Consider the following 15,262-nt stretch of genomic DNA (forward strand, 5'->3'; position numbering starts at 1 on the left):
AGCCTGAGAAGTCAGCAGCACGGTGCCGGTGGGTCACAGAGCTCACTCTCTGAAGTGTCAGACCCTCCTCCCACAGACAGGGGGCGCAACTGACGGATTGGCCACTAATTCCATTGGTCTCTCTTGTCTTGCTATTTTGGCATTGTTGTTATTTCACACGGTATAGCTTGCTGAGGGTTGTGGGTTCTTTTACAAGAGACACCCCTTAAAAATTGTGATGGGATTGAGAAACAGCACACCAGAATAAAATAGGCAATAGTTGTTGTTGGTTTGGGATGCCCATCGTTGCTTCTGCAAGACACTGGCGATTGGCGTGTCAAAGTTTAGCAGTTAATTCTGGGTGAACCATCTCCTTTTGCAAGTTGCTCTATAGTTTAAATATACAGAAAATAAACAGTAGAGTGTAAATGGGTCGTAACTGGATCAGCATATTGGTTTGGCAGTGTCTGAGTTACCAGGCCTGGATCAGACCAAGGCATGGCTAATCGGATGATGCAATAAAAGAGAGTTGTAGACTGTTGAGTAGAGATGTGGGGATCATGGAAGTGTGAAAAAAAAAAAGCTCCTCCTCCTTCTCTTTCACTCCATCTGTCCTCGCCGACCATCCGTCCGTCCCGGGTCGTGGCTTACATCCGTACAGCGTGTCATCCCCCATGCTTTGCTTCTAATGTCAGGTCTCAGGTGGCGGGGGCAGCCTCGGGACGGTGAGAGCCGAAGCTGGTGTGTGGTTCGTCTTCCATCCTGCCTACTTCTTCTCTCCTCTTATCTCCCTTCTCTCGCTCGTCTTCCTCGCTCTCCTCCTCCCTCTCCCTTAGATGTGCCTCTTCATGTGCAGGGCCAAGTGGTCTGACCTGGAGAAACACCTGGAGTGAAGTGAAAAAAAGAGAGAAGAGGTTGTTTGTGTGGGAAGTCAAAACTATGTTACTCAATAACAGTAGGTAAACACGGTTATGCATTCAGGAAGGTCATCGAGAGGCTGAAAGTTCCATTTCTGCATGACTGATCATGTGCCTTTAGCAAGATGGACACCCAGATTCTAAACTGTACATCCAGATGTTAGCTGGATAAATGGACATTCAGATAATCTCAGTGATAAGTTACATTCTACGACAGACACTGCTCTCCTGCTGCTGATACATTTGACATTTTAGCAGACGCTCTTATCCAGAGCAACTTACAGTTGTGAGTGTATACATTTTCATACTGGTCCCCCCGTAGGAATCGAACCCACAACCCTGGTGTTGCAAGCGCCATGCTCTACCAACTGAGTCACACAGATGCAAATGTGTTTAATAATCAGTGTTAAGTGAGTCTGGATGAGAAAACAAAGAGCTGTGTAACATGTGTACAGATGGAGTGAAGACTTTCAAGGACAAAAAACATTTGCCCCTTAATAATAAATGATATCTTGCTTTATTTTGATCACATAAGTGTTAGTCAAAATGAGGACATGCCAATTCAGCAATAGGATTGCTCCTTCTCTTCCGTTTGTTAAAGAGCATGTGCGATAATTCTCCAAAACGCAGCCACAAATCAAGGTCCCTGGTTCTGCGATTTATACCACAGCTAGAGGTGAAATACTATAGCAGAAACCCCTTATTAGTTAGAGCCATGGCATGTGGACGGGCGGGGGGGGCAACAGCCCATAGGCCTGTTTCGGTACTAATCGATTAAGCTCACTGGATACTGCTACTGGAGGGTGATAAATAACAGCAAACAGGGAGAATATACGCCACATGAGGCTGTAAGGGTGGATTATCCTATTACACTCATGCAAAGCAATAAAATGAATCACAACTGAAATGAATAAAGCAAGCTAGAAAACAAAATGTGGGAGAGTGAAATTAGGAATTAAAAATTCAATTTGCCGACGGCTGGATCCATTATTAATTTGTCCAAAGACAGCTCTGCAATTTAAATCCAGAAGAGGTTTCTCAGCCATGATGGGCTATTTCTCCAGCTAGCCGTGGTGTGTACGGGTGGTGGGAGAACACTGAACAGTTATGAAAGCGCTCTCTCTCTCTCTCTCTCTCTCTCTCTCTCTCTCTCTCTCTCTCTCTCTCTCTCTCTCTCTCTCTCTCTCTCAGAGCAGGCCAGATGCAGGTTGCTATTCAAGACTTCTGACAAAATCTCTTTCATTTAATGGCTTCTCTTTCTCTCCCTTTCTCTCTCTTTCCTTCCCTCACACCTTCCCTTTGAACTGTCCATGTTGTACCTGTCTGGTGTGACTTCTAGAGAGGGCCAGTGGGGGCTGAGTAAGGTCCGATGGCTGGACAGATGGCCCTCCAAGTCACTGTCAGGGGCTTCCACACCAGCTGGTACGCCCCCCCCCCCCCCCCCGCCATACCCCTCCGCCCCTCTACCCCTCTGCCTCACCCTGCAGGGGGTCCCAGCTTGATTAGGCAGAATTAATGATGTTCCTGTGTGTGTGTATCGGAAAGGCTCAGAGAGGAGCTCAGAGCTCAAAACACTGGCTGTATTTACTGTTAAACTTTCTCCCATTCTGATGGTAATGTGAGTTCCTTCTGGCCCATCCAGCTAGGCGTTCCCTAAGGTGCCTGAACAGGCTGCCTCACAGAGGGGAGATCAGCACGCCTGTTTGATGGTCGCCACGTCACTCACAAGACGCTTCAAAGGCCTTGCAGAAGACGGGGTTGAGTTAACCAATGTGCCAGGTAGCATCCCAAATGGTGTCCTATTCCCTTTATAGTGCACTACATTTGGTAGGGCTTTGGTCAAAAGTAGTGTACTATCTAGGGGATAGGGTGCCATTTGGGATGTGGCACCAGTCTACTGTTTGTATAGCCATTCATTTAGGAGTGGCCACAATCTGTTTCAGAGGACAACGTCAACAAGGAAATCATTTGGATGTGCTTTTAAGATGAGGGATTTATCAATCACAAAGGCTTCACAGTTGGTGTTCTAAATCCAATGCAGGTTTCAGTTCCCCCATTTAGACACTTCAGCACGATGGTTCAGTCTCAAACCCTGGAAGCGTCCTGAATGGCACCCTATTCCCTATATAGTGCATTCATTCAGGGCCCATAGGGCTCTGGTCAAAAGTAGTGCACTATATAGGGAATAGGGTGACATTGGGCCCTGATGAAAAGTAGTGCACTATTTTGGGAATAGGGTGCCATTTGGGATGCAGCCACTGTCATCTTATTCACACTCAATGTTTTGGCAGCCATTTTACAGCCGTTTCCCAGTGTGAGTGACATACTCCTACGACATAATCAGCAGATGAGTTCTAGGTAGTGATCCAGCCAGCTCCACTCTGGGTGCTCTTTATCACACATCTAGTGCTGCTCCTCGCATTTCCTTCCTTCCTTTAACTGATGTTCTATTCGTCTCTGTGACAGAACCATGTGCATGGGAGTATTTGCGTGTGTGTGTATGTGTGTGTGTGTGTGTGCCTGTGTGTATAGCAGGGACCATCAACTAGATTCAGCCGCAGGACAATTGTTTCTTGAGCGGATGGTCAGGGGGCCGGAACATAATTACAAATGTTTTTTTAACCAGGTAAGTTGACTGAGAACACATTCTCATTTACAGCAACGACCTGGGGAATAGTTACAGGGGAGATGAATGAGCCAATTGGAAACTGGGGATGATTAGATGGCCATGATGGCATGAGGGACAGATTGGGAATTTAGCCAGGACACCGGGGTTAACACCCATACTCTTACAATAAGTGCTATGGGATCTTTAGTGACCACAGAGAGTCAGGACACCCGTTTAATGTCCCATCCGAAAGACGGCACCCTACACAGGGCAATGTCCCCAATCACTGCCCTGGGGCATTGGGCTTATTTTTTTAAATGTTTTTTTTTTTAGATCAGAGGAAAAGGTGCCTCCTACTGGCCCTCCAACACCACTTCCAGCAGCATCTGGTCTCCCAGGGACCGACCAGGACCAACCCTGCTTAGCTTCAGAGGCAAGCCAGCAGTAGGATGCAGGGTGGTATGCTGACAGCTTCCTACTATTATCACCTGACAGCTTATCAATCAGAGCCCCATGCTAATGCAAATGTACCCTCTCTGTCAGACACACACACACACACACACACACACACACAAACAGATATATAATATTTGACTAAAACATAATCATTTCAAACCTTGCTAACATTTGTATACGATCACATACTGTATACAGTATCTCTCTATGCATGGAAACAGATTTCCAAAATTCAAATCACTTGGAGCTGATTTGCTGGTGTTTTTACAGTCTTTGATGTCCAACAATGGGGGGGGGTCAAATAAAATCACCTGCGGGCCAAATGAGTCCCATTGGCCGCCAGTTGGGTAACCCTGGTATATAGTATGTGTGTCAGCAGAACATGCAGTGATCTGGAGGGGGTTAGGTTTAAACCTAAACTAGAGGAACTGGGAGGGTCCAATTAGAGTCCCCTACGAGGCACTTAGAGAGAGAGAGAGAGAGAGAGAGAGAGAGAGAGAGAGAGAGAGAGAGAGAGAGAGAGAGAGAGAGAGAGAGAGAGAGTCTGAGTGTCTGAACTGGTTGGCTGGCTGGCTTAGCTCACATCCAAGTCCTGGAGGCTGTGTGTGTCTAAAGCAGGCCTGGCATCTGGACCTGTCAATTCCCGTAACAGTAGCAGGCCTGCTCCAAATAGCCCCATTGTTAGCCAACAGCCACAATATATGCTGGTAATGAGTGTGTGAACATGGATTTGATTATGCACTCCCCTGAGTTGGGGAGTCAGTGGTGTGGGCTTGAGTGGGACTATGGTGTATTATATACAGTGGCTAAGGTTGGTCTAGGTGTGTGTGTGTGTATGTTTATGTGTGTGTGTGTGGAGGGAGGGAGATGGTGGATTTTGGAAAGCGGACCCCGTCTGGAGGGGGACAGAGTGGGAGCTGGGTAATTGTGGTTCCACCTGGAGCGATCAGTTTGTGCCTTGGCCCCAGTGTGTAATTGTTGCCTGTGTGTGAAAGACAGGGTCTGCCTCCCAAATGGCACCCTATCCCGGTATCCCCTATATGCTCTGGTCAACAGTAGTGCACTATGTAGGGAATAGGGTGCCATTTGGGACGTGTGCAGGGTGACTGCTTCCTGCTATTATCACCTGACAGCTTATCAATCAGAGACCCACTCTAATGCAAATGTGCCCTCTCTGTCAGACACAGCTCGTGTGCACACACACACACACACACACACACACACACTGCTGTCTTCACAGACAAAGAGCTTCCTTTGTGTCTCCAGCAGGACAGAGAGGTCTGATGAGTGTCACTGTGTCTGTTGTTAGAAAATGGATGATCTTGTGTGTATGAGTGTGTGAACGAGTGTGTGAACGGGTGTGTGTATGAGTGTGTGAACGGGTGTGTGTATGAGTGTGTGAACGGGTGTGTGTATGAGTGTGTGAACGGGTGTGTGTATGAGTGTGTGAACGGGTGTGTGAACGAGTGTGTGAACGGGTGTGTGTATGAGTGTGTGAACGGGTGTGTGAACGAGTGTGTGAACGGGTGTGTGAGGAGAGAGGGCCTGTGCATGCCCAAGCTGGTTCGTGTTTGGTCGCTCACTCTTTCTCCTTAGTTCCTTTTTCTTCTGTTACATAACCATCTCACTTTAAGACGCCCACCATTTTTCACTGGTGCTTTTACTGTTAGTGTCAGCACGCACCCCTGCCAGTGCCTTCAGCAGGGGAAGCAGAGGAGAGCAGCCTAATCACAGGATAACACAGGATTGGCCTGTGACTGAGTTATTCAGCAGAGACTGGAGCAGAGCCTGTGTTAACTGCCAGATAGGACAGGTGAGACAGTCTGTAGAGTGCTGCTATGCACATGATGAGGACAGAGAGGGAGGGAGAGGGACGGAGAGGGAGACAGAGAGGGAGACGGAGAGGGAGAGGGAGACGGAGAGGGAGACGGAGAGGGAGACGGAGAGGGAGAGGGAGACGGAGAGGGAGACGGAGAGGGAGACGTAGATGGAGACATAGAGGCAGACGGAGAGGAAGACGGAGAGGCAGACGGAGAGGCAGACGGAGAGGCAGATGGAGAGGGAGACAGAGAGGGAGACAGAGAGGAAGACGGAGAGGGAGACGGAGAGGGAGACGGAGAGGGAGACGGAGAGGCAGACGGAGAGGCAGACGGAGAGGCAGACGGAGAGGGAGACAGAGAGGAAGACGGAGAGGAAGACAGAGAGGGAGATGGAGAGGGAGAAGGAGAGGGAGGGAGGGAGCGCTGCTACTGGGACTGGGGCTGTCCAAGGGGACATTACAGCAATGACTTGCATTTATGTAACAAATATTGTTCTACAGCTCAATGCGCTTTACATTGTATACGGCTAACTCACCCCTTCCACCATCAATGTACAAGTGGTGCATGTACTGCACAGTGCATTGATGTACTGTTTGAGATAGGACATACAATATTTGACCATGTCTGCATGTGACAGATCATGTGACAGATCATGTGACAGAGAAATTATCCATCTGCTGTCACTTTTTCACCACTGGGTCGGTGACATGCAAAGTGTGTGTGTAATTGATGTTGGCGTGTGTGGTACATACCTGTCGCAGTGGTTACACTTGAAGGGCTTGGCCCCGGTGTGTTTGCGATAGTGCCTTGTCAGCTCGTCGCTCCGGGCGAAACGCCACTCACAGCCCTCCCAGGAGCACTTGTATGGTTTCTCACCTGACAAGACAGACAGAGAAAAGAAAACGTTACACTTTAAACAGCGGTGACCTAAATACAACAGTTATTTTATGTTTTAAGGTGGGAATAGTGAGTTGTAAACTGCTATAACATCATCACCAAGCAGCCACAGATGAGCTCCTCCCAGCTAGTTAATGTCCCTGTGTTACAGAAGTTACCCAGGCCAGGATAACACACCCAGGCTTAGTTACCGCAGTGTTTAACATCACCCAATCATGTCAATTAGCCAGCCTGGGACTCCGAGAGTTCGCTAAATGAAGTCTTTCAGCGAAGCCATATTAATTCATAATCCTAAAACTAAAATCACCGTGAAAATGAAACGTTTTTTTCCCTCCTCTCCTCTACACTCCCCTCTTCCTCCTCTCCTCTCTGCTCCCCTCTTCCTCCTCTCCTCTCTGCTCCCTGACCCCCTGCGGAGAGATCTGAAATTCTAATGAATTTTCTCCCCAGTTAGACAGATGGGAGAGGGAGATATCTATTGTTCACATGCTGTATTTTTATCTCCCTGGTGAAAAAAAATCCCTTTTGGGATGTGAAAGGGGGGTGCAGCAGGGTGCGGGGGGGGGGTGTCCGGACCCTGAGGTACCCCTCCTGGGGACCAGGCTGGCTGTGTTCGAATGGGCCTGGACCTGGTGGGTGGTGGGTAGGAGGGGGCTAAATTCGGAGAGGGTTTTGGGGTGGCACCCACCCTGGTGCTGCCGAGCGCTGCTGCCGTGGTTGATTCAGATCCGGGGGTGGTAACGATAATTGGGGTCTTAATGACGCTTAATGGGAAGTAATACCGTACTTCCAGTCAGCCAGCTGCCACCGCCTCCCCTGATCACCATGTCTACCAATCTTCCTAACTAGACTAAAGTGCCATAAAGTGAAATCTAAGCGGCTCAATCGGGAGAGCAGTGGTACGTCCAAATCACAGGCGACAGTGGGAGACAGAGGAAGCAGAGAGTGAGGAGAGAGGAGGGTCCCTATACTGTCAGGCTGTGTGTGGAGGGGCGAATGGAGGTGAATGGAGGCGAATGGAGGTGGGGATGGTACTCTACAGAACACAGCTCTGGTGATGCTCAGAATCACACCGAGGATGTGACGAGGTGTGAAGGAAGGAGTCAGGTGCAGGAGGTAAAATACCGAAGTCCAGAGTTTAATCCGTTTGCATAAATCAAACGCTCCAAGCATCAAATGAAACTGTACAAGGGAAAACATCCACCTTGGCAATAACACAGTGAAATGTAGCTCAACCGAGCTACACGCTCTTACAACAAAACAATCACAAGGGGAACAGAGGGAACACTTATACACATACTAATTAGGGGAATGAGCACCAGGTGTGTGTGATTGACAAGACAAGAGAGTGATGAGAATGGGACCGGCAGTAGCTAGTACTCCGGTGACGACGAACGCCGAAGCCTGCCCGAACCAGGAGGGTGGGCAGCCTCTGCGGAAGTCGTGACAGAGGAGCTTTTCCTTTTAATCCCCAAAGTAAATGGAAAAGCGTGTTTTCTCATTTCCTCCAGTAGAATTAAAGAATAAACGTATGGAAAATGTCCTTATGTTTGAAAATGACCATGGTAAAATATATTCTGCTGATTTGCAGCAATGTACTGTGTAGAGTACTGCATATGTTGATTGAAGTCATTTAAGCCAATTCTGCTACAAACATCTGCTACAAAAGGTGTTGATTAGTAGTAGAAATGTCAGTGATTTCATTGCCAAAAGTAAATCCGAGGCAACCCCAGCAGCAGACGGTAAAGGATGATGCGGTTTTGTTTTACATAATGGAGTGCACTGTGGAATCTGCTGCGAGCGCGATGATGCAACTGAAAGTAAAGGATGACGTGGCGGAGGAGGAGAGGAGAGAACAGAGTGATGCAACGCACGTCCCCCCATCCTTCCATTTCTCCTCTACACCCCCCACTCCCCCATCCTTCCATTTCTCCTCTACATCCCCCACTCCTCCATCCTTCCATTTCTCCTCTACACCCCCCATTCCCCCATCCTTCCATTTCTCCTCTACACCCCCCATTCCCCCATCCTTCCATTTCTCCTCTACACCCCCCATTCCCCCATCCTTCCATTTCTCCTCTACATCCCCCACTCTTCCATCCTTCCATTTCTCCTCTACACCCCCCATTCCCCCATCCTTCCATTTCTCCTCTACACCCCCCACTCCCCCATCCTTCCATTTCTCCTCTACACCCCCCACTCCCCCATCCTTCCATTTCTCCTCTACATCCCCCACTCCCCCATCCTTCCATTTCTCCTCTACATCCCCCATTCCCCCATCCTTCCATTTCTCCTCTACACCCCCCACTCCCCCCATCCTCCATGTTGTAAGATGAGATGGGAATAGAACAGGCACATGGACTGTGAGTGCTACCTTTTTATTTCCCATTCTCTTTTCTCATTCCGTTTATTTTTTAGATATTATTTGATCCATTGTCTGTGGTGAGATTGTGGTAGTGTGACACAGATTTCAGGGAAGAAACACCTCAGGATCATCTGCTGTGCTTTCCTTTCTGTGTTTTGAATATTATTCAAATCAGTAGAAGGCATTCTGGGTACTGGGTAATGACCCTGTACTGGCTGCTGTTTGAGCAAGAGGGTGCATCCAAAATGGCACCCTATTCCCTATATAGTGCACTACTTTTGATCAGAGCCCTATGCGTAGTGCACTATATAGGGAAAATAGTGCCATTTCGGACGAAGCCAGAGATACGGCAACACCTCAGCACTGAATCAGCAACACACCACTTTACAGCCAGATTCCACTTGACACACTCCACACAACACTCCTCTACCTCTGGGGTGAACACATGAACGCAACACATTCTGAACATCTGCCTGCCTCTGCCCCTTGATACACTCATAAACATTTTGCCAAAAGACCTGAAGGTTTTTATTTGCCCATTCTCCTCCATTGTGTAAAACCCGTAGCAGATCATATCCCCAGACAGTGTTGCCTTGTCATGAGAGCCTGCTATGCAGGCAGGGATAGAGGCAGGCATGGAGGGAGAGATAGAGGCAGGCAGGGAGGGAGAGATAGATAGAGACAGGGAGGGAGAGAGAGAGGCAGACAGGGAGGGAGAGATAGAGGCAGACAGGGAGGGAGAGATAGAGGCAGGCAGGGAGGGAGAGATAGATAGAGACAGGGAGGGAGAGAGAGAGGCAGACAGGGAGGGAGAGATAGAGGCAGACAGGGAGGGAGAGATAGAGGCAGGCAGGGAGGGAGAGATAGATAGAGACAGGGAGGGAGAGAGAGAGGCAGACAGGGAGGGAGAGATAGAGGCAGACAGGGAGGGAGAGATAGAGGCAGACAGGGAGGGAGGGAGAGATAGAGGCAGACAGGGAGGGAGGGAGAGATAGAGACAGGGAGGGAGGGAGGGAGAGATAGAGGCAGACAGGGAGGGAGGGAGAGATAGAGGCTGACAGGGAGGGAGGGAGAGATAGAGGCAGACAGGCAGGGAGGGAGAGAGACAGACAGGGAGGGAGAGATAGAGGCAGAAAGGGAGGGAGGGAGAGAGACAGACAGGGAGGGAGAGATAGAGGCAGACAGGCAGGGAGGGAGAGATAGAGGCTGACAGGGAGGGAGGGAGAGATAGAGGCAGACAGGGAGGGAGAGATAGAGGCAGACAGGGAGGGAGGGAGAGATAGAGACAGGGAGGGAGGGAGGGATAGAGGCAGACAGGCAGGGAGGGAGAGCTAGAGGCAGACAGGCAGGCAGGCAGTCAGGCATCAAGGACCGCTCTCTGTCATTTTGGAGAGTCTTGGGGTCACAGGTGCGAGACAGTAAACGTTTCACACCCCTTCCCCAGTAATTGGCCAAAGCTCCCACTCCTCTCCTCCTCTCCTCCTCTCCTCCTCTCCTCCTCTCCACTACCATCAGCACCTCCCCTTCGCATTTCCCCTCCCTCCCGCTGTCCCTCTCTCCCTCCCTCCCTTCTCCCCCTCTCCAGACTTGACAGAATGAAGCAGGGCCGGCTTGGACCCACCGCCATAGTGCCACGGCAACCACTATGCCAGCCAATTATAACTCGGCGAAGTGAGGATGCATGATGGAGTCGCCTAGTAACCGGACGAGAGAGAGAGTTTGTGTGAGAGAGAGAGAGAGGCGTGCAGCCGGCTGAATCCGCCAGCCATGGACACTCAGCACCACCAGCCAATTATGGCTCTGCTCTGGATGAGTCTAATACAGTTGCCTGGCAACCCAAATCCCCCAAAAAGAGAGCAGGTTGGGGTGGCTTGGAGGTTTTTTTGGGGGTGGGGGGTAGCTGGATTTAGGGGGTGGGTGGTGTTGGGGGCAGGGCTAGTTGGAATGGGCAGCACTTTGTTGAAACAGGCTGAGACTGGTACCAGGAGCCACAAATAATCAGGCAATTACGGACTCTACTCTCGCCTGTTTCTGATATGGTCTCCTAGCAACGCACCCCCTCTGCCTCATCACCCCCCCACCCCCTCCCACCAGCATCACAGGTGCCTGTGTTCTGCAGTTAATTACATTTCCTCAGTCAACTGGAGATAGAGCGTAGGGCCTATTATGATCTCTCAGCTCTCAGCTGAACTTACAGCAGACAGACTGACACAATTATGGCCCATTTCACATTTCCTAGAGTTTCATCCATGCAGCAGCTCCCATCTCCCTAAACCAAACCATCCATTCCCAACACCAGAGGAGTGAAGATAGGAACATGGTGGGTGGGTTTCTGTTCTGACTGCCCACATTCTAGAACACTGTTAAACTCATAGAATTAGAATCACTAGAATAGTCCTAGTCGGTATTAGATAGGACATCGCGGCCCTGCCCGCTTGTGGGGGAAACAACCTGTGGTTACCTAGGTTACCCCATTGGCTCACAGCAAATACTTTACCTTTTTCAAATGCAATTTTCTTGTTGTCTGCTTGTTTTAGTCAATTACAAAACTACCTTTGAGAACGTACAACATGTCTAAAGATTACTTTTCAACATTGCCTGCTCCCGAGCGTTTTCACTACATAGAAACACGTAATATTGTAGGGCTTCCCTCATGCCCCTTTTCATGATGGTCCTAGCAGCCACGTGAGTGGGCTAGCCAGGACCAACAACACAAACAAACGGACTATACAGCTACCAGTAGTGAGTGGAGGTTCAAACGGACAATACTAAACAAGTTAAATGTCTTACCTGTGATTAAATGTTTTCCACACACATAGCTACGTGTAGCCTACTTGGACACCGGGTCCTCAAATTTCCCACTCTCACACGCCGAATAGCCTGAAGTCACAGGGCTTTTCTCGTAGGCTCTATTTCCCTATGTGTGAGCATTGCGAACAGTAGGTTGGGATTTTTGACCTGGTTACATGTACATTGAACAACACAGCATATTTTTGGCATGTTTTGTTATTTCAAAATAATCTACGACGAAGCTGGCTCTTTTACAATGGGGGTCAATAGGAAAGAATGTTTGTTTTCCCCAATTTGTGGATGTGGTTGAGGGGAATTCCTTATTATTACGTGAATATCAACTTGGCGTATGGACATTCTAATTCTATGGTTATTAAACCTCAGTGAAAGGCTGTGTGTTTCCTTATGGACTGTCTGAACAGAAGCTGCTATTGATGGGGCCATCCAGGAGCATGTCATCCCCATGCAGCAAGGCTCCCTTAAAGGCCCAGTGCATTCAAAAACTGGATTTTCCTGTGTTTTTATATATTTCCCACACTTTGAGGTTGGAATAATACTGTGAAATTATGTAAATGAGATAATGCCCTTTTAGTGTAAGAGCTGTTTGAAAAGGCTGCCTGAAATTTCAGCCTGTTTTGGTAGAAGAGAGTTCCAAACCTCTCTGCCAATAACAGCTAATTTTCAGTTTTCGCCTCCCCACTCGGACCACTCCCAGACATTCCTAGCAAAATTAATGCTTGAGAAATTGCTCTTTTGCTCTTTTTAATTGAAAATAATCACAGCAAGGTACTTAATTGTTACCCCAAAATGATTTGATATTGAGATAAAAACGGCAGCATTGGAACTTTAAATCCTGCACTAATCTTAATCTCCCTCCCTGTGTGTCACTGACGTATGGACATTATAACCAAAAAAGGGAAGTGGGCTAATTACATCCCTGTACTGCACTGCTCTTGTCTTGTAATGAACATATCAGGGCCGGAGCTACACAGCTACACAGCAGCATGATGCAGTTATCTCTCCCATCCCTCACTCATTTCTTTCCCTCCTCCCATTTTGGTGGTGGTGAAGAAGGAAGGGGCGAACGAACGCCTTGATGATTAGCATCGCTAGCGCTGTAGCGCGCGGCAGCGATGAAACCTGCCGAGTCAACAGCAGGCCTCAGGAGAAGGATTAGCGGCACTAACATTGATGCTAGCGCTACTACGACTAATGCTAAGGGGAGGACACGTTAGCCTGGGACTTCTCTCTCTCTCTCTGGTTCACGGGGAGGGCAGCGGTGGTCAGACCGTAGTATGCGCTCCAGCAGGTATATCTCACTGGTCATCCCCAAAGCCAACACGTCCTTTGGCCGCCATTCCTTCAAGTTCTCTGCTGCCAATGACTGTAACGAATTGCAAAAATCTCTGAAGCTGGAGACTTTTATCTCCCTCACTAACTTTAAGCATCAGTTGTCAGAGCACCTTACCGATCACTGCACCTGTACACAGCCCATCTGAAATTAGCCCACCCAACTACCTCATCCCTATATTGTTATTTATTTTGCTCATTTGCACCCCAGTATCTCTATTTGCACATAATCTCTTGCACATCTAGCATTCCAGTGTTAATACTAATTGTAATTATTTTGCACTATAGCCTATTTATTGCCTTATCTCCATAACTTGCTACATTTGCACACACTGTATATATATTTTCTGTTGTATTTTTTTGACTTTATGTTTTGATTACCCCATATGTAACACTGTGTTGTTGTTTTTATCGCACTGCTTTGCTTTATCTTGGCCAGGTCGCAGTTGTAAATGAGAACTTGTTCTCAACTGGCTTACCTGGTTAAATAAAGGTGAAATAAAAGAAACTAAAATAAGATACTCCAGGCTGCAGAAGATATGGCTGAATTTGCACTGAGACTCCATTTAGACCTGTCAGTCTATCAATCATCTGGCAATTACCATATCACTCCCTCGCTGGCAGCTTGTGGATGGAGAGACTAGTTTCAGTTAGAGACTCAATAGAGTCACTGAGGTGAATGGGAGAGGCATCAATGCAGAGCTGAAATTTTTAGCTCATAGGAAGGAACTCACACTGGGAGATAGAGGGATCGATCAATACTGCCTCATTGTTTCTACTTCATAACTTTGGATTGCAATCCTTACACTTACCCCAATCAAGCTGAGAACTGATAGCCAAACAGATGTTTTCAGGCAGTGCGTTAAAACCTAAACCTATCTTCTTTCTGTTTTCAGGCAGAGCGTTAAAACCTAAACCTATCATCTTTCTGTTTTCAGGCAGAGCGTTAAAACCTAAACCTATCATCTTTCTGAGTCTTGTGTTAGGTGCATGTTGCACCTGTGTTACTGTAGGTGCATGGCCAGGCTAGACAGTTTTCAGGCAGTGTGTTTGGTGCATGATACATGGTACACAGTGCACAAGGTCAAGACCTATAGGTTCTGTCTCACCTGTGTGTGTCCTCTGGTGTGCCTTCAGATGGGAACTCTTGGTGTAAACCTTCCTGCAGCCGTTGAACTGGCAGCGATGGACTCTCTTCTTGTTCTCTGGGATATCTCCCCCCAGCGACCCAGACCCCTGCTCGCTGTCGCTGTGTGCCCCCCTGCTGGGCGGCGAGGGTAGCGTGGCGTGCATGGCCACCAGCTTGGCTGCGTTTAGACCAACCTTCTTGGCCACCAGTTTGAGCGTGAGCGTGCCGTCGGCCGTAGCAGTGAGAGTCTGCGTGGGCTTGACCAGGTGGCGGCCCAGCTCCGGCGAGGAGGGCGGCGTGAGGGAGGTGACGGCACTCAGCTGGGCAGCGTTGACTCCGTTGACCCCCTCCTTGGTGGTCTTTGCTCCAGACTCTTTTCCAGAGGCCTTGGTGTTGTGGGGGTGTGGGGCCTGTAGGACCTTGGGGAGGGAGACGAGGAGGGGAGGGGGGCTGGGCTGGTCGGGGAGGTTGGGGAGGAGGGGGTCCAGTGGGTCCAGGGGATCCATCAGGTCACTGTCAGCACCCTGCATGAAGGCAGGCGTCAGGAGGCAGTCGAGCTCCTCGTCAAACAGCTCTGATAGACGCTTGGGCTCCGTCTGCAGGTACCGCTCCAACTCCAGACACGTCTGTAAGAGAGAGAGAGAGACACGGTCAGAAACAGGAACAGTACAGGAGAAAACCCCTCATTCATAATCTACACATATCATTCAAGGGAGAGACAAGGTCACTCAGTCAGAAACAGGGACCCATGGTCAGCACGGACACAACAGCCTCACCATAATACTCCCTAAACCACACATACCAAACTACAGATTAGATCAGCCCTATATGAAACAATGGATCATATCAACCCTATATGAAACAACAGATCATATCAACCCTATATGAAACACTGTCAACATGAGTGATTCAGCTGACAGCCACACCCTCCATATCATATGACAACTGACT

The 15,262-nt window shown here is 48.8% G+C and overlaps 1 protein-coding gene across 1 annotated transcript; it reads right to left on the minus strand.

The window, feature by feature from the left end:
- Positions 1-406: 406 nt before the first annotated feature.
- Positions 407-14,937, minus strand: LOC311121075 (Krueppel-like factor 7; the record flags this gene model as incomplete). Its single annotated transcript, XM_084195607.1, has 3 exons — positions 407-863; positions 6,533-6,656; positions 14,292-14,937. Coding segments are annotated over 3 exons (822 nt in total), but the record flags the coding sequence as incomplete, so codon positions are not given.
- Between the last annotated feature and the right edge of the window lie 325 nt (positions 14,938-15,262).

Source organism: Coregonus lavaretus (assembly GCF_964263955.1).
Source record: "Coregonus lavaretus genome assembly, contig: HAP1_SCAFFOLD_3615, whole genome shotgun sequence".
NCBI classification, from domain to species: domain Eukaryota; kingdom Metazoa; phylum Chordata; class Actinopteri; order Salmoniformes; family Salmonidae; genus Coregonus; species Coregonus lavaretus.